General features: G+C 45.3%; 2 protein-coding genes across 14 annotated transcripts in view; one reads left to right on the top strand and one right to left on the bottom strand.

Moving 5' to 3' along the window:
- The window catches only part of Slc10a7 (solute carrier family 10 member 7), a 210,100-nt gene extending 187,498 nt beyond the window's left edge, over positions 1-22,602 (bottom strand). Inside the window, exons 1-4 of one of the 12 annotated variants that reach the window (XM_021645308.2) lie at positions 22,268-22,579; positions 16,616-16,698; positions 7,816-7,952; positions 3,105-3,180 (exon numbers count right to left, since the gene is read on the bottom strand). In XM_021645308.2, the coding sequence (XP_021500983.1) occupies positions 3,105-3,180; positions 7,816-7,952; positions 16,616-16,698; positions 22,268-22,367 (396 nt within the window). In that variant the 5' untranslated portion in view covers positions 22,368-22,579. Of the gene's footprint in view, positions 1-3,104; positions 3,181-7,815; positions 7,953-16,615; positions 16,699-22,267 lie in introns of those variants that run through there. The other 11 variants (XM_021645309.2, XM_060393196.1, XM_060393198.1 and 8 more) reach the window with 11 other exon arrangements.
- Positions 22,603-23,002: 400 nt separating this feature from the next.
- LOC110553403 (RNA binding motif protein, X-linked-like-1) lies at positions 23,003-26,707 on the top strand. 2 transcript variants are annotated; one of them, XM_021645316.2, is made up of 2 exons: positions 23,003-23,153; positions 25,172-26,707. In XM_021645316.2, the coding sequence occupies exon 2, from the start codon at positions 25,278-25,280 to the stop codon at positions 26,442-26,444; it is 1,167 nt and encodes a 388-aa protein (XP_021500991.1). In that variant the 5' UTR covers positions 23,003-23,153; positions 25,172-25,277; the 3' UTR covers positions 26,445-26,707. The 2 variants fall into 2 exon arrangements, with proteins under 2 accessions (XP_021500991.1, XP_021500990.1); XM_021645315.2 differs by having other exon boundaries at positions 23,021-23,153; positions 25,126-26,707.
- Positions 26,708-27,573: the final 866 nt, after the last annotated feature.

The raw sequence follows: 27,573 nt of genomic DNA, 5'->3' as shown, positions 1-27,573 counted from the left end.
ACCCCATGCTTTCCACTGCTGAGTCCACACCTCTGGAATCAGTCTTGACTCCTCGTTTTCTCTTGAGTCGCACATACAGTTCATTAGCCTATCCCATGTCTTCAAAACACTGCTGAATCCGAGCACCCCGGTACTACCCTTACTACCATGATGTACCTCAAAGGACACTGGTCAAGCTAAGAAGGCAAGCCACAGAACGGCGACAATGCTGACCACGCATATACCTGACCAAGGGCTTTCTGTCAGACCCGCCAAATTCTCAGTGCTCGTAGTAAAGTAATCCACTCAATTAAAAAAATGAGCACAAGATTTAATAGGCATTTTAGCCAAGAAGACATTTGGATAAAGGGTGAAGAAGCACAATAAAGATACAACACTATTTGTCACTAGGATATGCAAATTTACTCAAAAACCACAATATGATAACACTATGAATATATTAGAATGGCAAAAATTTTAAACTGACAAGATCAAGTTAAAATGAGATTGCAAAACATAGATTTAAATGTAAAATACATAAGTTTAAATAATGATACAACCACTCTGGAAGTTTGTTTAGACATTTCTCTCAACGGAAAACATCCATTTGTGATATAGAAAGAATTCTGTCCATTGCTGGAAGCTGTCCATTTCAGAAACTATCAACAGGAGATTAAACTACATAAAGATGATTCCCCCTTAGTCCAAAAACAAGGAAACCTCAAAGGATCCAGCTACTCCACTAACACATTTTCCACTAGAGAAATAGCAGTGCATGGCCTAGTCTAGAAGTGTGCGTGAATGCTCAACCCTCCAAACTAGAAGCTGTCCGTGTCTATGAAAGGAGGAGTGGCTAAGCAAACTGTACCGCTGCAGAACACCACTCAGGGGGAGAAGCCTAAAGAACAGAAAATGAATGTTTCAAAACAATTACAATGAACAAAAGAAGCCAGGGAAAACCAAACGGCAAAAAGAGATCATGTATGGCTCCATCATATAAAGCTCCAGAATATGCAAACTAGGCTAAAGGGACAGAAACAGATCCAAGGTTGCCTGGGTCTTCAAGAGGAGTGCTAGAAAGAATGTCAAAGGGACACAGGAGGCTTTTCAGGGTGCTATGGTTTACGTATGTCCCCCATGCCAGATGCAGCGGCATGTCTGCAGTCACAACTGTTGGGGAGGCTAAGGCAGGAGGATCACTGCAGCCCGTGAGCTCAGGGCCAGCCTGAGCAACATGGCAAGACGTCACCTCCAATGCAGTGGTTCTCGGTCTTCGGTCATCATCCCTTTGGACGTCAACCGATCCTTTTACTGGGATCGTCTAAGGCCATTAGAAAGCACATATATTTACACTATAATTCACACTTACACTACAGTAGCAGAATTACAGCTCTGAAGCGGCAACGAAAATAACGTTATGGTTGGGATCGCCACACCATGAGGAGCTGTATGACAGAGTCACAGCACTAGGAAGGTTGAGAAGCTCCAGAGTGATCGCACTGGGACGTGTGGCCTAGTGAGAGCCACGTTGGAAAATAAATCAATTCTAAATAAAAGGGAGCTTAAGGCTATGGAGTTCTGCTGTTTCTCAGGAGCTCTCTCTTCCCCTTCAGCTTTCACCAAGGGGTGGGACAGCAAGAAATCCTGACCAGATGCAGACCTCTCAACTAAAAGTTCCCTCCTTCCCCAACTGTGAGAAATAAATCCCTGTTCTTCATAATTCCCCAGGCTCAGTATCCTGTTGGAACAGCACGAAATGGACATAGGAGTAATGAGTGTGCTCATTGTCTTGAGAGTAGCTATTCCTATTAAGGGAACTGCATTCAAAAGAATGAGATACACAATATGCTTAGCTGAATTGCCCCGGCTCTAGATTAGATGTATCAAACTGTGGCAAATAAAACTACTTGGCATATAGAAACTGCTTAAGTTAGCATTCCTACTCCATTTTATTACTACTCCAAGAAGCGAAACATGGATGGAAGAAAATTTGCAACCACAGTGCTTGCCTTCACTTTAAATGATAGTTTCACAGACATGGAGGAGAGACAGACAGACAGACAGACAGACAGATAGGTGGTAGATAAATAGAAGAAAGATAGATAGATAGATAGATAGATAGATAGATACGTAACTAAATGACAGCTAGTAACAGATACAGATTGATAAGAGAAGTAAATAGGTAGATAATGACACATAGATCATAGATATATAATTAGATGATAGTATAGAAGTAGAAGATAGATTGATAAATGATACATACATAGACAGTAGATTGATAAGAATATAAGTAGGTGCATAGATAATAGACTGATGACTGATAGATGATTGATTAATAAATGATAGATGATGGATATAGTTTATCCTGTGCAATGAGCTTAACAAATCTGTTTTTCAAAAGAATATGTAGCAGGCATTCAGTAAAGTATTCTTAGAAACAATAAGTGGATCAAAATCATAAAAGGAAGCAGAACACTAGGGATATAGTAGGAGACCCTACTATATGTTTCCCGAGAGCACTTTCTTCACAGATGAGAACGGGAGAAGAACAAGTGGAAAAGGAAGGGCCTCAGCGTAACTTGACAGAGCCTTGTAACCAGGGAAGGAGCATCTGCAACAGCTTCCGAAGACAGCCGAGGCTAAAGTCGAACATATTTTTTTGCCACAGCTAAGTAATTGCTTCCACCTCATCCTAGAAATGTGGCCTGATTTCTAATCTGATATCATCTGTATATGCCACTAAATCTTTCCCAGCAATTATGTGTGTGTGTGTGTGTGTGTGTGTGTGTGTGTGTGTGTATTTTTTTTTTTTTGAGCTAAGACTCCAGCCTGGAGTCTGTTAGGAAGAGCTCCTCTATTGGAGTACTCTGTAGTTCATGCCCCAGCTTCCCACTGAGATAGGAAGGTCATCACCATTCCTTTACTGTTCCTTGCTCTTCTCTGTGAAATCCCAGGTCCACTCATCACCAGCTTTACCACTGACCTAATACACACAAGCAACCACATTTTTCATAGATGGCTCACATAAATTTTCTTCAGTGATTCTTTTATGTCCAAAGTGTAGTCTTGAACCAAACTGAAGCACAGCACACACACATTTACATAAGGTAATCCCCGTAGCTCACCTCATTTCCGCCAACCGCCTTGGTTAAAATCACAGCAGAGGACACAGGGGGCGGCATGCAACCTACTGTCTGCAAACTGAAAAAGAAAAGAAAATCCTATTGTAAATCGCTCTCTGTTTCCGATTATGAGTAATTTCCACGAGTCAGTCCTAAAAGAGCAGAGCTGAACAGAGAAAACAGTGTTACCGATGTTAAGCTTAGACATACGGGACAATGTGGTCTAGAGGATATGATAAATGTGTGGGCCCCGAGTGCTCAGTACCTTCTGTAGGCTTAGATGGTTCTATTCAGTTATTTAAACTGTGTACAGTGGGCAGAGTGCTTGTTTTAACATGCACAGTGTCCTGGGTTTTATCCTTAGAACCACATAAAATGGTGATTCATGCCTTTGCTCTGAGCAGAGGCAGGCAGATCTCTGAATTCAAGTCCAGCCTGGTCAACAGAGTGAGTTCCAAGACAGGCAGGGCTATACAGAGAAACCCTGTCTCAAAAAATCAAAATAATAATACAAATAATAAATAAGACATGCCTATAATCCATCCCAGCAATATACAAGACCCTGTCTCATTAAAACAAAACACAACAAACTTCGAATATGGGATTCAAGAAGCCACTAGGCTATGTTAAGTGGAGTCACTGAACGATACTCAAACTGGATGACCTAATCTTGGCTTCCTGCCACAGATACCTGCAGGGACTGATACAGTGGTCCACACCTATGGTCCCAGCTAATAGGAAGATGAGGCAGAAAGGATCATGAGGTCAAAGACAACTGGGCAACACAACAAATGTCAAAAGAAGCTCTCCCCAAGCCTCAAGATGACATCTAAAGCTCAAAAATATTTGCTAAAAGTTTACAGTTTTCAGTTCTCAACTTCCCTCTCCTCAACAACATTCTCATGTTGTAAAGTTACACACATCTCAAATTCAGATGCCATAGTGAATTCTTCTCACCACCACCCCCCCCCCCCCCCGAGACAGGGTTTCTCTGTGTGACAAGCCCCTGGCTGTCCTGGACCCACTCTGTAGACCAGGCTGGCCTTGAACTCACAGCAATCCACCTGCCTCTGCCTCCCGAGTGCTGGGATGAAAAGCATGCACCACCACACCTGGCTAAAGACTTATTTTACTTAGGTGTTTTAGATGGTTGTTTGCATGCATGTTTACACACAGACTGTAGTGAATTCTAGTATCTACTTCTGTGTAGACCAGGCTGGCCTCGAACTCACAGAGATCCGCCTACTTCTTCCTCCCACATGCTGGCATCAAAGGCATGCACCACTGTGCCTGGCTTCTAATACCTACTTTAAATTTGAATTATGTTCATACATCCATGGTCATGATCGTGAGCATATTCACTCAGTTGATAGAGAAAATAAACTTCATGCCAGGCAAACAGAACTATGGGCAGCAAATCTAACATCTAAAACTGAATACAATCCTCAGCATTTGAGAATATGTTCTAACCAGGAGCGAAGTTCAGAGAGGACATAGTGGGCACAGACACAGTGAAGAGAGGCCCAGGTGTTCAAGGGCAGCCTGAGAAACATATTGAGACCTGTCACAAGATAAATAAAAAACAAGGGGATCTGGGAAGATTTGTTCTGTTTTTGTTTGATGTTTGAGACTTGGTCTAGCCTTAAACTTACTCTATAACCCAGGATAAGCTAAACCTCCCTCTCCTCCTACCTCAGTCTCCCTGGTGCTGTGCAGCAGAACATTTAAAATAGTTTCTTTGTTCTGGTTTGTTTGTTTGGTTGGTTGGTTGGTTGGTTTTTTTGAAGCAGGGTTTCTCTGCATAGCCCTGGCTGTACTCACTCTGTATAGCCCTCCTGGACTCACTCTGTAGACCACCCTAATGAGAAGCTTCTCCCCCACGTCTGGACGCTCACACACTGCTGAGTGGCTCTACCTCCACTCTGTGCCTTACTTGTATTCTACCATGATTCTGAGGTGGTTTGTACTCCTCAAGCTAACTAGACTTAGTTTTTGTTGTCAATTTGACACAAACTAAAGTCACCTAGGAAAAAATAGCTGAAGAAATGCCTCAATTAGGATGGCATATAGCACTGTGTGTGAGGCATTTTCTTGATTACTGACTGATGCAGAACCTAGCCCACGTGGGCAGCGCCACCATAGGCAGGCAAATGGGCCTGGGTCATGGAAGAAAGGTCAATCAGAGCGCAAGCCAGTAACCAGCATTCCTCCTTGGCCTCTGCTTCAGCTCCTGCCTTGACTCTCCTCAGTGATAGACTGCTACCTGGAAGTATAAGATAAAATTAACCCTTTCCTCTCCAAGTTGCTACTGGTCATGGTGTTTATCGAAGCAAAGGAAGAGCAAAATAGAACACAAACACAGCAGTGTTTCTATTCAAACTCAGGAGGCCAAGGAAGAACAAAGGGATTTGAGAAGAGATTTACCTAAATGAGGGAGAGCAAGTTTGGGCTCCTTTAACACCCTGGGGTGGACATGAGGAGACCACCTGTTCTATTTAGCACACAGGTGACAGGTGCTACTCTCCTCATAAAATATCACCATGTTATTGGAATGCACTTTCTGATGATCACATTTTAGTAGCTAATGCTCTTGGCTTGGCACTTCTCTGTGAGCTCTCTCTCATATACAGCTTCAAGGCACAGATTCTTCAGCCCAGTATTTCAACTCTGCTGACCTGACCCTCAAGTAATTTTGTGTCTCTCACTAACGTATCATTTTGGAGCCCTTTACTCTAGACATACACAAATGCTGTTGGGTTTTAACTGATATGTACTCTCATTTATCATGCATACAGACAGACAGATGGATAGATAGACATACAATACACAGAAGCACACATAAATAGCAAACATACGTTGTATGTATTCAATCGGATTGGGAATTTCCTGAAGAAAAATAAAACAACATGTTCCGACTCCTTACATGCCCTATGCACAGCAGATGCTCAGCACTTCCAAAATCTTAGGACACAGGAGCACATCATTGCTCTGAAATGACATCATCGTATCATGCGGTATTTTACCTCTCCTAGGGAGAGGCAGTGCTCTTTCTCGGAAGCACAGTATGGTGAAAAGTACGTTCCTGATCTCCCTTCTCTGCTCCTAGGCCATCAGAGTCCCCTAGCTCAGCAGAGAAGCCTTCATCTCCAGGTGACTGACACAGCCCTCCAACAGAGAGGACTGAAAACTCGACTCTATAACCAAGGCTACCCCACACACTTCTCTGCTGCTCTCCCACATTCACTAACCTCCATCCTTGTTTCCCCAGTTTCCTCTCAAGCACCTCTATTATCCATTGCAGCAGAAGATTTCAGTGCAAACGGGACTCATACCACGGGCCTCCCTCACTCCAGCCAACTTCCTGCAGCTCCCAGAAGGAGGTCTCAACACTGCACTACAGTGATGAGACTGCACAGCCAGCTCCTGTGTCCTTCCACCTCCAAGTCCTACTGTCTTTCCACCAGTCAGGACATGCGCAATGGGTTGCTTTCCTGAACCTATAGCACTCCAGGCTTGTTTCTGCATCACTGCCCAGTACACTCTTTTCAGTGCAGAGAAAATTATCCCCAAGAACTCTGGGAGAAACAGTTTACCAGCAGCCTGGCCACCCAACCCACTGCGCCACGTTCCCCTGACACCACTCTTTTTTACTTTGCCCAACCTACTGACTGTTGCCAACCGACTCCGAGTCTCCCTGCTGGGCGAACGCACTAGCACGTGGCCACTTTTGTTTGCTGTTCTTTCTCCAACATTTAAAATAATCCCTGGCACATAGTAGGGCTAAACAGGTAACAAAGAACTTATGCCATAGGTGGAAACATCTGATGCAGACATCATTAAGTATGGTTAAAGTATGGTTTTCCTCATTTTATACAGAGAAAAGCAGGTCTAAGCTATGAAATAGTTTTACTGGCAGTCACACAGTATGGCAGTGGTAGGGTCAGAGGGCAACCTCTGTGGCTGGTGTTTTAGCAGCTATAACATGCTGAAGTGAGGTTAGTGTTAAACTATTCTAGTTAATGTTTCAATTGTTAATTCTTTTCATTAAACATAACATTTACCATGAAAGAAAAAATCCCCATAACTCTGTTAAATTACCTGTATCAACATAAAATAGGACAAGTGTAAAACTAATTATCTCTCCCACACATATACGTTTATTATGCATTTTTAAAAAGAGACGTTATGCTCAGTCATTATCATCTAAAGCTTGAAAAGATATAGACAGCCAAGGTAAGACAGCAGCTTTACATTCCCACACAGACAGATCTGAAATCCTCTAGTGAAGGAGGTTGGGGTGTGTTTGTGCAGGCCCAGAGACCACAGGAGGACATCAGGTATAATACTCCCTCAGTCTCCCTGACTCCGTCGAGACAGGGCCCCTCACTGAACATGGCTCTAAGCTGATGGGCAGCAAGCCCTGGCAATCCTCCTGCCTCTCTGTCCCTCAACCTTGAGGTTACAGGCATGCTCACTCTGAATCACTCAGCCATCTCCCTAAGCCCTCTCTTACAATTCTTAAATTAAGCGCAGGGTCTACTTTAAGATTCTGTTAAACAATTCTCTCCTAAATCTCTGCTAAAAACCTATTGTTTTAACAGACAATGTTTAAAAAGCAGTCTCCTTTCCTAATAACACACAAGCCCTTTTGTTTATAGTTGCCATAGAAACTTTGGTATCAGCAGACCTACTCCATCAAAAGGTTTAAACATACCCTTTTAACAGCCACTCGTTGATGGACGTGACTGACAAGAGCTGAAGAAAGAGCCATATTGTCGTGGGGAAGAAGGCAAGTGTGAAGATCTGGATGAAAAGGTGCAGTTTCAAATGCACCAATGCACTGGTCAGCTCCTGCAGGAGTGAAGGAGAAACGGCCACGGTAAGCAAATGCAGCAAAGAGCACACTAGTAACGTGACCTCACAAGCGTCAGCTTTGAATGTTGCGTTGTTTCTACTCTTAGACCTCTACAAGCATAGGTATGAGACAATTAGAAATTATTTCTGAGCTATCTAATTTCCTTCAAATACATAACATGCTCTAAGATTCAAATCTGTACATTTCCGGACAGGACAGCATTAGATAACTAGCATTGCAGTGGTAGAGATTCAAAGACTGGTCATGCTAAAAATAGAACATGTTTACTGCCATTAAAGATTATCTTAAGCCGGGCATGGTGGCAAACGCCTGTTAATTCCAGCTCTCTAGGAAGCAGAGGCAGGCAGATCTCTGTAAGTTTGAGGCCAGCTTGGTCTTCAAAGTAAGTCCAGGACAGCCAAGGGCAACACAGAGAAATCCTGTCTCGAAAAACAAAACAAAAAGGAAAAGAAAAATTTCCCATGACTTAGCACACTATCGCCGAGTCCACTACTCACTACTCATTATATGAAATTTACCAGACTCTGATTTGGGAAGCTGTCACCAAATCTACAAATAATAATTTCTAAAATACACTCTCTGCCAAGAGGTTCCTTCCATGACTGACCACTCATTGCAATTCTTTGTTAACATTTCTGTGAAATAGCCATATGTGCGGAGCTGAGTTAACCTAAGTACATGGTCATCTCATTTAATTCCCACGAATACTCCATTAGATGGAGAGTATTACCCTACTATGCTGCTGAGGAAAACAAGAATGAAAACACCTACAAAGCGAACAGCAGACCAAGCTCTTTGCCGGCACTGTCAATCAAATCCAGGTCTGCTTCTACTGTGGCATTACAAGCTGCCACAGGAGGATAAAAGATGCACATGTGAGACTGGGCACTTACAGAGTGGTACAGCCATAGACAGAAAGGCACATTAGACTGGAGGGGTAGGGTAGCTCAGTTGGAGGAGTGCTTCATGCACAAGCCCTGAGTTTGAATCCTAGAATCACATAAACCAGATATGATGGCACACACCTGTAATTCCAATACTTGGGAAGTTGAGGCAGAAGGATCAAGAAGTTCAAGGTCATCCTCAGCTGCACAAAGAATCTGAGGCTGACCTGGGCTACATGAGAGCTAAAACAAAACATATTAAACATGTTATGAGTCTCACAGCCAAAAAAGAGACTAGTTAATGAATAGTAAATTTAATTCAAATATATAGGTATATATACATATAAAATGTATACATACAAAAACATGCATTTATATTTGCATCTAAATCCCCCCTAAAAAAAGTGCAAACCTGGGCTCTAAATCCCCCCCTAAAAAAAGTGCAAACCTGGGCTGTTACGGCTTGACTATGGAATGTGGAATGTCTCCACAGGCTGAGGTGGCAACGGGCCCGAGGAGGCGCCACTACAGTGAGAGGTGCTAGAAATTTTAGGAGTTGAATAGCCTGGAAGAAGTCACAGGAGGTATGCCTGGCCCCGCCTCTTCCTGTGTCCCCGCTTCCTCTCTGCCATGAGACAAGCAGCCCCTGCCAAATAACCCCTCCCCCCCACAATGATACTCAGCCTCACTTCAGGACGACACAACGGAAGAAGCCAAGCAGACTGAAATCTACAAAACCAGAAGCCAAGCAGACTGAAATCTACAAAACCAAAAACAGTCTTCCCTTTTGTTTATCCCAAGTATTTGTCAGAGAGAAAAAAACAACAACAAAAACCTAGCACAGGGAAGAGAACAATTAAATAGGCTGAAGTCTAACCAGTGCTGTGATCTATTAACTGTGCTGAGGAGGAGGATGTAGAAGATTAAGATCTTACACTCTACCACTGGCACAAGCTGTAGAGAGAGCATTCAAGAAATGCTGAATGTAGCTAAGGGTGGTTCAGTAGAGAGTACTTATCATGTACGGACAAAGCCTTGGGTTCTACCTCCTGAACCCCACCCCCACCTCACAGCAAGACCTGCCTTTAATCCCCAGAACCCATGTTTAAACAGCTGGGCATGGTGCCATGTGCTTGTAACCCCAAGATGAAAGAGGCAAAGACAAACAATCCCTAGGGTCTCACTGCCCAGCCAATTTATCCTACTTGGTGAGTTCCAGACCAGTGAGACCGTCTCACAAAAAATGGGGTAGGGGACCAGGGACAATGTCTGAGGAGCAATACTGGTATAAACATGTATGTACACGCAGATATTAAAGACAGGGAGAGGAAATAAAAAGCAAATAAGCCTATAAGACCCATACTTATTTATGTGCGTTTAAGGCGATACATTCAAATATACTATCATGAAAATGGTTCTGCGGGACAGCTATTTATACATATACATATGCGGGTCAAATTCTACTCCACAGCACATAGCGATACAGCAGAGCCTCATGAGTGAGAGCTTCACACCAGGGCTCTGACTAGGATGCAGAAAGATGGTAATTATACATCAATTTCCCTTCCAGCTGTTGCTTGACCTTCCTCAAACTTCCTTTCTGAGCGTCAGCACCTGGGCTGTGGGCTTGAAACCAAAAGTTTAGAATTTGCTATACTTACTTTTCAGCTAATGGGATTTCTTCAAAAGTCATCATCAGTTTAGAAAACAAGAACAACAACAACAACAACAACAAAAAAAAAAAAAAACAATCCAAAGCAAAGAACAAAAACCTTCTGAGGATCCTTTTGCAGGCTCTGAGTGCCCAGAGCTTTGGTCCCGGGTCTTGTAGCCACCGTCTGTCTAAATGAGCTGGCCTGACCACTACCTACTTATTACAAGCTCTCTGAAACTCTAAGTTTGGAGGTGGACATTAAGGTTTGAATTTCTACACAGGCTTATTCGTGTGTGTGTGTGTGTGTGTGTGTGTGTGTGTGCGCGCGCGCACGCACATGCACAAACTGAGGTATATGCAGGGACCCAGCCCTTGCAAGGGCATCCTCTATCACTTTCCACCTTTTTTTTTTTTTTTGAGAGGAGTCTGTCACTGAGCCTGGAGCTTATCACTTGAGCCAGAGGACATCATGGGATCCACGTGACTGCCCTAGCAGTGGCATGGTTACAGAGCAGGTCATTTGTCCAGCTCTCGCCTGGGTCCTAAGGGTTACAGCTCAGGTCCTGCTGCTTAGGCTACAAGCACTTCCCTGCCTCCCCGTTCAGGCTCCTCTCCTGACCGAGCCTGAACATACTTCCCAGCTAGTTGGCACCACTCTGGGAGGGTGGGATCTTTAAGAGCTGGGGGGTCTCTAAGTTAGAGCTAGCCCTCAGTCCACCCACACCCTCTCCTTTGTCGTGGCCATCCACGACATGAAGGCCTTGCACACACACGCCACTGGCAGGAGCTTCACTGTGTTCTCCCTGGCAGGATGAGTGGACTGAGCCCAGGGAAGCCCTTCCTCCCTCATGCTGTTTCTGTCTGGAAGTTTAGTCAGAAAGCTGCAACAGTAACTACTACATTAGCTAAACAGAACATTAAATTCAAGTTCACTGTACTTCAGTATAACATATAACATTTCCAAAAATTTTCCAGCAGGTTTTCAAAAATTAGAAACCAATAGTCATAAAACTGAAGATTCAGCTTACATCAGCATAGGACCCTTTATGAAGTTTCGTAAATTAGTAGGGGCTGGGACCAAGAGTCTGCAAAGTGCCTGCTCCACAGGAACAACGACCTGAGTTTGGATCCCCAGTGTCCATGCAAAGCACATGGAGGACAGAGACAGGCAGATCCCTCAAGTTTGGTGGGCAGCGAGTTTAGCCGACCGATGAACTGGGTGTAAGTGAGACATGCTACCTCAAAAGCTAATGGAGAGCAACAGAGACCACCAGACATCAACCCCTGGCCTCTGCGTGTTGTTCACATGTGCCTATGCCAACACAATACACACATACACCAATACACGTACACACACAAAGTAAAATAAATAAATATATAAACTAATTTTAGATTATGCATATTAAATCAATGTATGAGTAACACTCCATGAAAAGTTCAATATGAATCAAAGCTGGGTGGGACAAGCTCAAATACTTTCAAATAGACGCAAGTCAATAATTTACTGTCTCCAGTGAGCAAAACCGCACTATTCTAGGACCAAATTAAAAAGAAAATAATAATCATAAAAATCACAGATCCAGTTCAAATTAATTTAGGATTATTAAGTGAAAAATAAGTTATAAAACCGTTCTGTCCTGCTTCCTAACTGTTGGACCACCCGTGAAAACAGCAGCGCTTAGACATGGTCTAGCATTATACAGTAATATAATCTACGTTAAATGGCTCTTGAAAATGGATGACTGTCGTGCTGGTTTGAAAAGGGTCTTTGACAGAGGAAATGGCTTTGATGGCTACTCAGATACCACAATAAAGTACAGGATCGAAGTCCTTCATCATTACATCCAAATTAGCTGGGTAACTCAGAAGGCTTCCTAGGTACTCACAGAAGCTGGTCCTTAGAGAGATGCTGATAGCTGTGACATTCTTCCTTCTTCAACTCTTACAGCCCACAAAGTTGGCTGCTTTACAGAATAATATTAAATAAGAAGCTAAGGAGTAAGAGATGGGAAGTCTCCTGACAGATTTCTCATGGCAAAAATAACAGCTGCAGCCATTAAATAGATACCAGGGGACATAGTTAGAGCAATGTCCCAACCAGAGGACTTTGGTAAGGCAGCTGCTCCACAAAGCATTAGCCAAGGCCAGCAGGAAGACCTCCAAGTCATGTCTGACCTGCACCAAGGCGCAGCAAATACCATTCTGCATCACTGTGCTCACACTGAGAACCAATTGTAAAACTCAAGTGTTTACGGAAAAAGCCTACCCCTCTAACAATGGCTACTTCTAACCAATAACATCTCTAAAGGCCTATAATTGAAAGAATGGAAAAACTCATCCTGCATCGGTTATTTTCAGAGAGGCAAACAATCAGTGAGAATATTGATAATTGTTGGGATGAAATTTATCTGTTCTAAGGGCCCAGAGAGATTGCTCAGTATTAAAGCACTGTTGTTCCAGAAAACCTGGGTTCAATTCCCAGCAGCCACATGGCAGCTCCCAGGTATCTGTAACAGTTCCAGGGAACCTGATACCATCACACATGCAGGCAAAACACCAATGCACATGGAAGGAAGAAAGAAAGGAAGGAGGGAGGGAGGGAGGGAGGGAGGGAGGGAGGGAGGGAGGGAAAAAAGGAAGGAAGGAAGGAAGAAAGGAGGGAGGGAGGGAGGGAGGGAAAAAAGGAAGGAAGAAAGGAGGGAGGGAGGGAGGGAGGGAGGGAGGGAGGAAGGGAGGGAGGGAGGGAGGGAGGGAGGGCAGGCAGAGAGAGAGAACATTTTGCCAGGTGGTGGTGACATACACCTTCAATCCCAGCACTCGGAAGGCAGAGGCAGATGGATCTCTGAGTTTGAGGCCAGCCTGGTCTACAGAATTGAGTTCCAGGACAGTCAGGAATACACAGAGAAACTCTGTCTCAAAACAAATAAAAAAAAAAAGAAAGGAAGGAAGGAAGGAAGGAAGGAAGGAAGGAAGGAAGGAAGGAAGGAAAAAAGAAATGTATAGGTTCCAAACACTACACAGTAATCCTATGCATATCAAAAAAATACCCCAATGAAAAGATTTATAACAGCCCAATAAGTACAGAATAAAAAATTTAGTAAAAACCAGTCTCCCATGGTATTTATGGGGTGACCTAAGAAGGAGGTAAGTTTAGTCTCTGAGTTTGTGCTCTGTGGCTGTGGTAAACACCATGACCAAAAGGAAGGATAGGGTTACTTCATCTTATGATTCCATCACGGAGGGAATTTGGGGCAGACCCAACCAGTTACCTGGCGGCAGTAACCAAGCAGAGACCACGGAGGAAAGCTGCTTTCTGGCTTGTTTCCCATGGCTTGTTCGGCTTCCTTTTTTATACCATCCAGACCCACTGGCTCAGAGGTGACACTGCCCACAGTGGGCTGGACCTTCCAATATCAATCATTAGTCAAGAAAACGGCTCCACAGCCTTCCCTACAAGCAGCCTGAGAGAATCCTTCAAATAAGGTTCCCTCTTTCCAATGACTCTAGGTTTGTGTCAAGTCAACAAAAAGTAGCCAGCAAAGCTTCAATCAAATCACACCAAAATACCACCCTATGACCTAACTAGCTACGTACCTGGGCATATACCCAAAGGATTCTATATCCTGCCACAAAAAAATACTTATAAATTTATGTCTATTGCCACTGTACTGACAAGAGCTAAAAAATGGAATCGGCCTAGATGTCCATCAACTGATGAATGGATAATGAAAGTATGGTAGATATACACAACAGAATATTATTCAGTAGTACATAAAATCATTAGATTTATAGAAAAGCTGGTGGAACTGAAAAATATCATACTGATGTAAGCCCAGCCCAGAATGACAAAGTCTGTATAATCTCTCACATGGGCATCCTAGCTTCAAGTTTCCACATTCTCGTATTAGTTTGTAGTATCTGTAGAGAGAGGTCAGGCACCAAAGAGTACTCATGAGAGAGGCCAATACACCTTCAGGGAAGGAGAAGTGTAGAACATAGGTGATATGAAAGAAAGGGGAATAATCGGGGTTAAAGTTTTAAGCAGAGATAGCAGGAAGGAGGAGATGGGGGGCTGAGTTAACCAAAACTAAGAATACATTTTAAAAGTCTCTGGAAACCCATTTTATAAGCAATTAAAACATTTAAAGGAGGAGTTTGGGGGCTGAGAAGATAGTTCTGTGGTTAAAGCAGTGGCTATTCTTTGGCTATTCTTCTAGAAGACCTAGATTCAGTTCCCAGCACCCACTTGGTGTCTAAAACCCAACCACCTTTTTAAGCTCTCCTGGGTAATGTACATACAACGTACACAGATATACATGAAGACAAGACACCACTACACACAAAATAAAAATAAATAAATCTATACAAATAAAATTTTAAAGTGTTTGAAAGGGTGAACCCCGCATGAGCAAACAATGCTTCTCCTGGAAGACATGGTTATCAATTGAAAATCTAATGTCAGATGTGAGATAGCTCCCTACAGGTTGCTGGTTAGGGAAAACCCAGAGGCTTTCAAAATCAGACAGCACACGTTTTTGCTCTTGGTTGCCCACAATGACCCAAGGGTATGACCCTATTGCTGCAGACACCGAGCACTTCAGTTACAGCGCAGAGAGCCCAGGCTTGCCTACACTCATCCGAAAAATTCTTCGCGACCTCGTTTTCAGAGTGCCAGAAGGTGCTATGCAGGTTGTTGGAGGATGAAAGTCATCAGTCATCTTGTATTGGAGCCTGGGTGGATCCACCAGCGCAGTATGCCACGACCGTTACAGGAAAGAAGTCTTGCCTGGAACTGTAAACCTGATCTAAAGCCCATGCTGCAGCCCTGGGATGAGGTGGTATGCAGAAGGACATCTACTATTGCTGCTTTCCTAAACAGGCTGTTTCAAACTGTATTCTAAATGTTTACATGCATACCCTAAGTTTATACTGTTCTCAGCCTTGGTCGGAGAAGCATTTTTCTACAGTAGAGAGCAGTTTATGCGAAGACTCATCCATTTCCCTTTAGCGTGTGTGCATGGTCATTTTTATTTTCTCTCCTCCTTCCTTTTCCTATCAACTCACAAACAAGTAAGTAGATTCAGGACCTAAATGGGGAGGCCTCCTGCTCCTATGCAGGAGCTAATCTCAGATCAAAGAGCCCCTTCTTACAATCCCTTGCAGTTTTGGCTAGATGCCGCCTTTCACAGTCCTGGCTGCAGGAGAAAAGGTGATCAATTAGCTTTCCTCCTCAGTAGCAGCGAAGCCAGTCCCTAAACCTAGAGAAGGAATCCTGGGCGCCCTCACCTATTCCTTCTTCCTTCAATCATTTTCCTTGACCCTGAGCCATCAGTTCCACGACCTAAGAGACAAAGTGGACCGGGGATTCTGCATCCCGTCCCAGATCCTACCCTAGACCCACACTGGCAACTGAACTTTAGAAGACTTTAACAGCCTTGGCTATCCTGGACTCACTTTGTAGACCAGGCTGGCCTCAAACACACAGAGAGCTGTCTGCCTCAGCTTCCCAGGTGCTGGGATTAAAGGCTTGCATCACTACTGCCGAGCTTTCAGACATCGTTTTTTTCATAGTAGGTGAGACATACTATTGTAGTCTTGCTTTCTGTTTCTTTGGTTACATCCCTTCATAAGAATATTTCTCATACCAATTTCCTTATTAAAAGAAATGATCTGATCGTTTGGGTGACCATGATGGCACGAGTCTTTAATCCCAGCACTCTGGAGGCAGAGGGAAATGGATCTCTTAAATTTGAAGCCAGTCTGATCTACAGAAAGAGTTACAGGACAGCCAGAGTTACAAGAAAAAGCCCTGTATTGTTCAAATAAATAAATCCAAAATAAACAACAAAAATTATTTACAAAAAAAAAAAAAAAGAAAGAAATGGTCATCAAAAAAAAAAAAATACGTCTTCTAATCCCCTCTCTAGGTCCTCAATCTAAACTGTGAGGTTCCTACGTGCTAGTCCCGCTGCTGTCCAAGTCCTTCTGTCACAGCGAGGCCTTCAGACAGTGAACAGCTGCACAAAAGCCCCCAGAATTTCAGCCCTCAGGACAAGCTAACTTTTCTGCACTGCTTTTCACGCACCACAGATGACAGTACCTCTGTTTTTAACGATAATCCACTGTTGAAGAATATCGTGGCGACAGCGACATAGGACACAGTTATCTCTGGCTTCAGTGGTCCTGGAAAGAGAACGATAGGTTACTGTTAGAAGAGCTTTTGCATCGGGTGAGCTGGTCTGAAAGGAGCCGCTCTGTCACTCTGTAAAACGACTTTCAGCATTAGTGCTGCCCCTAATGTCCACATCCTCCATGTGAGGCATCTTCTGTGATGCCTCCTTATTTCAGAGAGGACCTCAAGGGTTAGGACCACGGCTTTCTGGTTCAGCACACTATCCTCAAACCAAGAACAAAAGAGTTCACCCGACAGTGGGCAAACAACAGCCTTCACATACACTTCAGTACCCGATCACAGAATCGCTCCTGATGCTAACAATCAAAATGTCCATGACACAAAGATGAATCACAGGAGGAAATACATAAATAAAAGCATATATTTATGCACACATCCAGTCCTGCCCAGCAGTATTCACTGGACCAACATGTAGCAAGCACTACTGTATGAATGGCTCGGTGAACACAGAGCACCTATTGATACACTGCTGTGATTGTAACTATCTAGCTGTGCCATCCCTTGGGCACGTTGGTAAACCAGAGAGGCTGGTCCCTGACCTCTAGAGAATCTTCTCTGCATATGTATTAATGCTGAGAGGACCACAGAAGCTACCTGTCTTTAAAGGATCAGCCGGGATGTGTGCTAACCAAAGGACCAACACTTCAGAAAATATGCAATTTGTAGAAAAATTCTATTTTATACAAGTACAAGTGGCTATCCAGAAGTGGGTTCATTGTGCCCCATTCCTTCCATCAAGATATCTGGCCATTTTAGAAAACCTTCCAGTGTCACATTTCTGGCAGTCAAGCGTGACAGTGGGATAAGTTGTAGAGATCAGGAGTCCTGCTGGATGTTCCTGGAGGCATAAAATAACCCTCAAAAAACAAACAAACAAACAAACACTGTGTCTAAAATGTCAACAGCACCTAGTCTGAGAAGCTGGCGTATATACTTTTTGGTTCTCCTGTACTGGATTAAGTAGTGTGTTCCTGAAAGTCGTATCTACACAGAATCTGTGAAGGGGACCATGTTTAGAAATAGGACTACTGTAAAGGAAATCAAGTTAAGAAGAGGTCTTACTACAACTGGGGAGTCACCCACCAGCTGTGTTTGCTTGTGTTCTTGTGTTTGCAGTACCAGGGATGAAACTGAGGATCTCACACATGCTTGGCAGGCACTCTAGCCTGAGCAACACCGGCAGTCAGCCCATGACTGGTATTCTAAAAGGGATGTTTGTACGCCAGTATATAGTGATGACCAGGCAAAAACTACCACACCCTAAGGAAAGCCAAAGGTAAACACCACAGGCTAACTGAAGCAAAAAGGCAACTAACTGCTCTAGAATCTCTGGAGAACATCTTGTCTTTGGACTCTGGCCTACAGAACTGTGAGAGGATGAATTCTGTCATTCTGATGTATCTCTTGGGCAACTTTTTTGCTAGACTAGTTTGCTTCAAATCACATAACAGGATCACAATCATACACACATATATATGCATATATAAACATTATATATATGATATATGTGATACATATCACAAATAACATGATCATAGAGTCCCAAAACCCTCCATCCTTTCTATTGATATTTTCAACATATGATAGATGACCAAATTCTGAAAGAAATCATTATTTATTCATTCAACAAACACTTGTTAAGCCACCAATATATCTTAGGTATTTGTAAGACAACATTAAATAAAAGAAACAAAAATTTTCTCAGTGTAATAAACTATTTCATATACCTGGCATTAACACAAAGCATCAGGCTGAGACTGGGAAGGCAGGGTGAAAAGGGACAAGCATGAAAGCCATACCATTTGTGGCATATAATTTTAAAAAAGAGGTTCATTCTTTTCAAAACTATGAGCATATCTGTCTCAACAGCATACAGGCACAGACTTCAATTACTAAGGAGCTCAGTTAAGGAGCAGAATTTAAAGGCAAGAAATATGACTCAAATTAAAAGCAGATTGTTCCCAGTAATTCTAACCATCTGAATTTTAAAAGTAATGTCATTTTTACTCCCCCCACCTCAGTCCCTCACTTTTTCTCAGACCCTATTCTTGTCCCCTCTGGATCTGTCCACAGTGGTACCTCCAGAATTTCTAAAGAAGATCAGACAGAGTCAGTGACATGGTTACAAGCAAAAGACAGGGATGAATCTAAAGACATACGTATATAAGTGACACATGGTATATAGTTCAGTGGACGAAACCTGAACTTCCAACGTTTCAAATCCCAGAGACAAGTCACACTGACTCCTGTTACACGAGATGCATATCTAAATAATTTCAATCCAAGAAATGTTTAAGGCTCTCCCAGGCTATTCATAATGTTCCTGTCAGTGAACAGGGGCTCCTCCTTGACACACACAATTGTTGGGAACACTTCAGGACTACAAATTACCCAGGACAATAAAAACTAGCCAAATACCTAAACAGAGGACCGACCTGAAACTAGGGTATAAATCTGTCCCTCTTTCAAACTAATGATCTTCCAGGTCATCGCCGAAACAGTACGATTCAGATCTTCCTTTTTTCTTTTTGAAGATAGGATTTCTCTATGTCGCCTTGGTTGTCCTGGAACTTACTCTGTAGAACAGGCTGGCCTCAAACTTACAGAGGTCCCCCTGCCTCTGCCTCCCAAGTGTCTACCTGTCTCTCAAGTGCTGTTATTAAAGGTATGTGCCACCACTACCCAGCTAGATTCTGACCTTTATAAAACTCAGTTGGTGTTTTCCTTTGCCTTTAAAACCAATTCAAATATTAGTAAACAAAAATGGTATGAGCTCACACAATCAAAAAGGGGGAGGGGACACTAAGAAAATGAAGCCATTTTTTTAAATGGCTTAAAACCCATTATTTTTATTTTGTTTTCGGTTGAAACCAGGTCTCTCTATAGAGCTCTGAGTGTCCTGGAACTCACTTTGTAGACCAGGCTGGCCTTGACCTCAGAGATCCACCTGCCTCTCCCTCCAGAGCAGTGGGATTAAAGGTGTGTGTCACCTTACCTGCCTTGCCTAACCTTTTTAAGGGGAAGAAAGAAACTCTTCTGGAATGCTGAGGGGACTAGTAACATTCTACAGAAGCTGTGGTCGTCTGCCATCAGCGTCAATCTCACCTCCAAGCATCACCCAAAATATCCTAAGACTGCAGGGCTTGAGCTCATGCTTTTAATCTAGAAAAGGCAGATCTCTGTGAGAAGGCTAGCCTGGACTATAGCTAATGGCAGGACAGCCAGGGCTACATAGTGAGACCCTGCTTAAAAACGAATAAATTAAAAATTAAGACACTCTTAAGATATGTGCATTAAGATGAGCCTGGTGGCACACGCCTGTAATCACAGCACTGGTTGAGGGTAGGGGCAGGAGGATCTCTGTGAGATCCAGGCCGGCCTGGTCTACAGAGCAAGACAGCCAAGGCTACACAGAGAAACCCTGTCTTGGGGGGGGGGGGGTAGATATGTAAGTAATAAATATACTTCAACATATTTTTCTAATGGAAAAACACGTTTCTCTAACATTTAGCTAACTCTGCCATGTTCTTAGAGACTAAATATCGACCTCTGTTCCACCCGGCCTTTTGGGCCTTCTCTTTACAGCAATTACTCCCTCCCCGGCTCCTGCAGCCAAATTCATTACCATAGACATTTCCACTGTTATCACAAAAGAGAAAGCCTGGCCTCCATTCTCTCCTAAACTCACCTCTGCTGTGACATCTGGCTTTAGGCCTCACCATCTAAAACAGAAGCGGGTGGGGGGTGGGGAGGACATGGGACTTGCTGAGGACACAGCTCCTGTGTGTGCCAAGGCCCAATATTCAAACCAAAAAAAGAAAGTGGCATGCTACTTTAAAAGATTTTGTCACCTCTAGCTGGAAATATTCTGCTTCTACATTTTCATGATTGGGGAAAAAAAAATCCTGCATTAATACCATAAGGATTGTTGGAAAATGGAACAATATTTCTAAGACACAGTATCGTACAAAAGTTCAACAAGCAGCCTGGCTTGGTGGTGCACACCTGTGATCCCAGCACTCGGAGGGGAGGCAGAGGCAGGTAGATCTCTGTGAGTTCAAGGCCAGCCTGGTCTACAAAGTAGTCCGGGAACCCTGTCTCAAAAAAAAAGTTCAATAAGCAGAGTCCAAGAGAACAAACAAGATCACAGAATCTCATTATAGGCCAGAGCAAGAAACCCCAGGGCACTGACTCACCACCCAGCACGTCCAGCAACCTTCCTGTCCACATAGCCTCAGGGAACTGACTCAAAGCTGGCACGGCAGTTACAGGCCACACACCACCAGGAAGTTCATCTCAATGCTGGGCAGATAAGGAGATCTAGGCCCAAATACCGTAACCAATACAGGGTGCACTGTGCGTCTCCTCACAGACACTAGAACTTCACTTCTCACAGCGCCAGGGAGGAGAGCTCTTCCTTCGTTTGACAGAACTCAAAATTCCAAACTTCTTTCCCAGAAGCTCACAGAAAGGCTGTATCTAAAATTAAGTGGCAACTTCAGAAGGATAAATGATAAAGTTGTGGTCACAACCAATCATACTATATGTTCCATTTATATTTTAAATGTTAAATTTTTAAAAAATTAAATAAAAAGCTTCCCTATCGACATTCACTGTTCAAATAATCCCATTCAAACTATTCCAGAAGCTACTTCTAAGTAGAGAATAGGGATGGAGGTGGGGGTGGGGCCGCTTACTACTCTGAGAGATCATCCATTCATTTCTGTAACATATCAACAAGAAGGTACGATTTCAAATATCCACATGGGCACATTGAAAAAGATCTTGTGTGCTCACGCCTGTCCTTATCTGGACCCATTGCTTGATTTATGCACTCAATCTGTCAATACGCCTGGAACCGACCACCCAAGGTCAAAAACAAATGAACTGAAGAAATTCGATTAATATCTATGAAAAGCAGAACAAGGTTGTCTCAAGTTGGGGGTGAGGGTATAAAAAGCCAATGACGCTTCCCATGTTCCCAGCAGTGTCCACAGGCCAAATGACAAAGCTCCTAGTATTCGGAGAGCTGAGTGGGGTCCACCCTTCCCTGCCAAAACATAGACTATGCACAGCCTCACACAGTCCGCAACTGTTGGACCGCTGCTGTGGCAACGGCATCCCAGCAGCACACGGAAGTAGGTCCTGCAAGGAAAGAGTGCAACGTGTCAGTCGAACTGGGAGTTTCGGAGCGTTGGCAGCTCAGGCGCACTATCGCTCCCCAACACAGGCGCCACAAAAGTCTGAGTGCGGGGCAAGGGCGTCCTTCCCTTTTTCCCTTTCTCCTTCTGTCATTCTTTCTCCCCTCGCCCCTTCCTCTCCAACAGCCTTTTCTTTCTTTTTTTTTTTTTTTTTTTTTTTTGGTAAGGTGCAAAGGGAGGAGTCGGAAATGCACCTGATAACGAGGTCCACTCCAGGACAGATAGGGAACTCCGAGAACTCCTGACACCCTCAAGTCCCTAGGGATGGGAGGAGTAAGTTTCCTCCCTGCCGCACCGAGCAGGCAGCCCGCTCTGCAGCCCCCAGGGGCCGGCTGGGGGCTCGGCGCTCGCCACTTACCCCCGTGCACGCCAAACGACGGCTCCAGCTTGGCGGCGCCGATGGCCACCACGATCCCGACCATGAACCACTCCTTCCTCACCCTCTCCAGCAGCCTCATCTCTGCTAGGGAGGGTGGGTTTGGCTGGCGTGTCCGGCCGGCCGGCCTCCCGAGCTGCGGTCCCTGAAGCCCCGGGGCGTCTCCACACTTCCCGCGGCCCCTCCAGACATGCAGCGGAGCGAGTCAGAGCGCTGCTCGTAAACCAGGCGGCGGCGCGGGCGGCGGCGAGGCGAGCCGGGAGTAGTAGTACCCGGTGACGGGGAGCCTCGCTACGCGCCGCCATCACTACCACGCGCCTCCGAGTAGCTGCGCACCTCGGCCCCGGCCCGGGGGACGGAGGACGGCGGCGCACCCGGCGAGCGCGGAGGACGGGGGGGTGGGGGGAGACCGTCACCCGTGACCCCGGCGGGACCCGCCGCCACGCGGACGTGGCCGAGCCCGGGGAAGCCCGCGGAGGGGGAGGAGGGCGAGGCGCCCCGGGCGCCCAGCCTCCTCCTGGGTGTCGCCGCGGTGAAGCGATAGCGGCGACCCGCAGAGCCCCGCAGCACGCCTCCCGGAGAGAGTCTCTCGCTCGGCCCCGAGCCCGAGAAGCGCGCGCGGCAGGCGCGCGGCTGGCTTCCCGGCGTGGCGGCGGCGGCGGCTGCGCGCGCGCGCGCGCGCGTCCCGGGTTTCCCGGTGCGCGCGTCCTCGGTGCATTACGACGACGGCCGACGTCGCGTTGACGTTGCTGGGGGGAGGGGAAGCCATCCGCGGCCTCTGGTTCTCGGCGGGAGCGGCGGCGGCGGACGCGTGTGGCGACCGGCGCGGGAAAGCGGCTTCCTAGTTGGGGAGGCGTTAGCCCCGGGGGTAGGTTGAAAATCGGTGGCCGAGCAGACGTCCGGGGCGGCGGCCCCCGCCTCCCCGCAGCGGCGGCGGCGCCGGGAGGGCCGGGAGGGCCGGGAAGGCGGGCCGGGCCTTCCCGCCAGGTCGGTGGCCTGCCCGGGCCTTTCCGCCCGACCGCCTCCCCGGCCGAAGCCCGCCCTGGGAGTGGGGGGGACGGCCGGGACGGGGCTCATCTTCCCTGGGGGGCGGCGAGAGAGCGGCCCAGGCTCCTCCCCACCCGTGTGCTGCGCGTGGGCGGGCGAGTCCGGAGGCCGCGTGGTGCGGGCCTTTGCCTGACCCGGGAGCCGAACCACTAAAGCAACGGGACAACCGAGAGGGGCCCGGGAACGCAGAACAAAAGCAGTGAGGGTCGAGAAGCAGGGTGGAGGGTCTGGTGTCCGACCCCCGGTGTCTGGCATTGCGTTCTGGCGAACCTATGACATAGTTTCACGAATGGTCTTCCGAGCATCAACCCTTCCTCTTTATGCACCCAAAGAAAGAAAGGAACAAAGTATTGTGGGACATTTTGAAGCAGCCTGGTATCGGCTACTTGAATAGTTTACTATGGAACGTAACGTTCGAAAGAGATTGTACCAGACTTTGGTTCTGAATGCATTCAAAGCTTGAAAGAGACTCGGCGTGCAGTTTGCTCTATTTAACTTTATCTTGCTGACATGACTCGCTATCCAAAAACTAAGCTGCTTTAAGCAGCGGTGCTATCAGCTCTCAGTTGCACAGCCCCCACTGCCGGGTAGTTATGCATCAGGCAGCATGAAGAAAAGCTAATCTCAAGATAAAAAGAACGTAATAGGGAGACATTAAAACAATTTACCAGGCAAAAGAAGTACATGGAGTGTGATAAAAGCTTATTATAAAACAATGGCAAGGTAAGTGAAGTTTTAGGAAGCAAAATTTATAACGATATTCTTACGGTAGTTTTCTTGGTTCAAAAACAAAACAAAAAAAAATCAAAAAACAAAACAAATACCAAATACGTCAGTCATCGAATACTCTCAGAAGGTCCCCACAGGAACGGTGCTGCCTAAGTAAGTCAGTCTGCCCACAAAGGCTTCCTAGAGATTTTTGAACTGTTTACAACAGAGTCTTAATTCATAGAAGAATATTTTAAGGATAGTTCCTTGTAAATTGTATTGTTGAGGACTGTATTAGTTTGCTGGGGCTGCTATAACACCCCCCCCCTCCAAAAAAAAAACAAAACAAAACTGGATGTAGTCAGACAATAGACATTTTTGTTTTACCGTTACAGAAGAAAAAAGTCGAGAATCAGGGTGTTCCCCGAAGGCGCTTTCCAGCTCCCCGTGGCTTTTGGCATTCCCTGGATTCCTCAGTTTAAGGTCCGAAGCTCCAGCCTCTGCCTGGCTTAGCATCACATACCCTTCCATATGTTTCTAATGGCTGCAGCATCGTTCACTCTGCACCCACCTTCAGCGCCCCCTTTTTCTGTGTGTATCTTAGAGCCTTACTTGTCCATGAATTTAAAATTTAACCAGATGATCCAGAATAATGGTTCAGATTCCTTTAGATTAATTATGAGCACATATCCTTTCTCCAAATTAACTGCTCAGTGAAGTCCCCTGTAGAAGCCATGTTCTCCTGAAACCTTGGAATTTTACTTAAGGAATCAGATGTTTGTAGGTATGGTTAGGTACAGTTCTTTAAGAATGTCCGATGAACATATGTATGAGAGCAGGTGTCATATAAGCACCCTGTAAAAGTAGAAGCAGAAACTGAATTGAGATATCTGTAAGCCAACCACTAGAAGCTAGGAGGGAGTTATGGTACAGATTTTTGTTTGGCTTCCAGCAGAAAACTCGCCTTCATGCTTAATGACTTCCTGAACAATAAGAAAATTTGTGTTTTGAAACCCCTACACCCAGCCCTTTTTACAGTGCATTGTTACAGCAGCCTGAGGAAACTAATACAATAATATTCACAGGTACTCGTGTGCAGTAGTCCTAGCGGCTTTTCTGTTCTGTTCTGAGACCCAGCAGCTGTCACCGGTGAGCTACTTGGAGGGCGAATTCGGCGAGCTTGTAGGAGCTTGAAACCTTCACAGTCCCCTCCAACTCTTACCAGCTGGAAGGAAAGATGGTTGAGGCAGATCGCCCAGGAAAGCTCTTCATTGGAGGGCTTAATACAGAAACAAATGAGAAAGCCCTTGAAGCAGTATTTGGCAAGTATGGACGAATAGTGGAAATACTTTTGATGAAAGACCGTGAAACCAACAAATCAAGAGGATTTGCTTTTGTTACCTTCGAAAGCCCAGCAGATGCTAAAGATGCAGCTAGAGATATGAATGGAAAGTCCTTAGATGGAAAAGCCATCAAGGTAGAGCAAGCTACCAAACCATCTTTTGAAAGTGGCCGGCGTGGACCACCTCCACCGCCAAGAAGCAGGGGCCCTCCCAGAGGTCTCCGAGGGGGAAGTGGAGGAACAAGGGGTCCTCCTTCACGTGGAGGATACATGGATGATGGTGGTTATTCCATGAACTTTAACATGAGTTCTTCCAGAGGACCACTTCCAGTTAAAAGAGGACCACCACCAAGAAGCGGGGGTCCCCCTCCTAAAAGATCGACGCCTTCAGGACCAGTTCGAAGCAGCAGTGGAATGGGAGGAAGAGCCCCAGTGTCACGTGGAAGAGATAGCTATGGAGGCCCACCCCGAAGGGAGCCCCTGCCATCGCGCAGAGATGTTTATTTGTCCCCAAGAGATGATGGATATTCTACGAAAGACAGCTACTCAAGCAGAGATTATCCAAGCTCTCGTGATACCAGAGATTATGCACCTCCGCCGAGAGATTATGCGTACCGTGATTACAGTCATTCCAGTTCCCGTGATGACTATCCATCCAGAGGCTACGGTGATAGAGATGGGTATGGTCGGGATCGTGACTATTCAGATCATCCAAGCGGCGGCTCCTACAGAGATTCCTATGAGAGCTATGGTAACTCACGCAGCGCACCCCCCACGCGAGGGCCCCCACCGTCTTATGGAGGAAGCAGTCGCTATGATGATTACAGCAGCTCCCGCGATGGCTACGGTGGAAGTCGAGACAGTTACTCCAGCAGCAGAAGTGATCTCTACTCCAGTGGCCGTGATCGTGTTGGCAGACAAGAACGGGGGCTTCCACCTTCCATGGAAAGAGGGTACCCTCCTCCACGTGATTCCTACAGCAGTTCAAGCCGAGGAGCGCCAAGAGGAGGTGGCCGTGGAGGAAGCCGATCTGATAGAGGGGGAGGCAGAAGCAGATACTAGAAACAAGACTTTGGATCAAGGTCTTCATTCAAAGAAACAAAAGATGGAAAGTCTTCTGTCGTAACCACCCAAGGACTACTAAGAGAAAAGTTGTGTTACCTTTTTAAATTTTTCTGTTTTAAGTTCCCCTTTTTGTGTTCTTGTGAGGAAAGTAAAACATGATTAATTTTGATATTATGAATTGCTTTCAACAAGCAAACGTTAAATGCATAAGACTTGTACTAGTGTTGTAATTTTCCAAGTAAAAGTGGCCCTAAAGGCAATTTCCTGTCTTGATTTTTTTTTTTCCCCTTCTCCCAGTAAATGAGTTGAGCAATTTTAGGAGCTTTGAGGAGCCATCTAGCAATTTAGATATCCTTTGGTCTCTGGAAAATTGACTCAACCAACCCTCCTATATAGATAGGCTAACTATTAGAAGTGGTAGAGGGTGGTCGGGTGTTTACTCTGGGATCTCAAGGCAAAGCAGATGCACACAGCTAGTTCTCCTTTCCTGACATTTCTTGAGAAATAAACCTCCCTTTTCTCTCCCTTTTTTTGTTTTTCGTTTTTGTTTGTTTTTGTGGGTTGGTTGGTATGTTTGGATGGGGTGGGGCTGTTCGAGACAGGGTTTCTCTATCCATGGTTTAGAAACCATGCTGGCTTTGAACTCACAAACATCCTTCTACCTCTGCCTTCCAAGTGCTGGGGTTAAAGGCATACAATCTCACATGTGGCTCCCTCTCCTATTTTGTAGTTTTTGTCTGATTTTTTTGGTTGTGGTTTTTGGTTTTCAAGGTTGATCTGTGTTGCCTCGGCCAGCCTGGAACTTGCTCTGTAATCAGGCTAGCCTTGAACTAGATCCAGCTGCTGCTTCTGGGTGCTGAATTTAAAGGTGTGTGTCATTGTGCCTGGCTTCCCTTGTCTGTTTGGTTTTAAGGTGTGTGTGCCTGTGAGGTTATGAGCATCACTTGCTTATAGCCTGTGGAGCCCAAAAAAGGGTGATAGGGTTTTATTCTGTAGCCCAGGCTGGCCACAAACAATGACCCTGCCTCATCTCCCCAGGGATAAGATTATAGGTGCGTAACATCGTTCCAGGCTGTCATTTTTCGAGGCTATTTAATTGTATCGCCTCGTCTACATTAAAACAAAA

Source organism: Meriones unguiculatus, chromosome 10, assembly GCF_030254825.1.
Source record: "Meriones unguiculatus strain TT.TT164.6M chromosome 10, Bangor_MerUng_6.1, whole genome shotgun sequence".
Classification (NCBI taxonomy): Eukaryota; Metazoa; Chordata; class Mammalia; order Rodentia; family Muridae; genus Meriones; species Meriones unguiculatus.
This window is presented reverse-complemented; position numbering and strand designations above follow the sequence as displayed.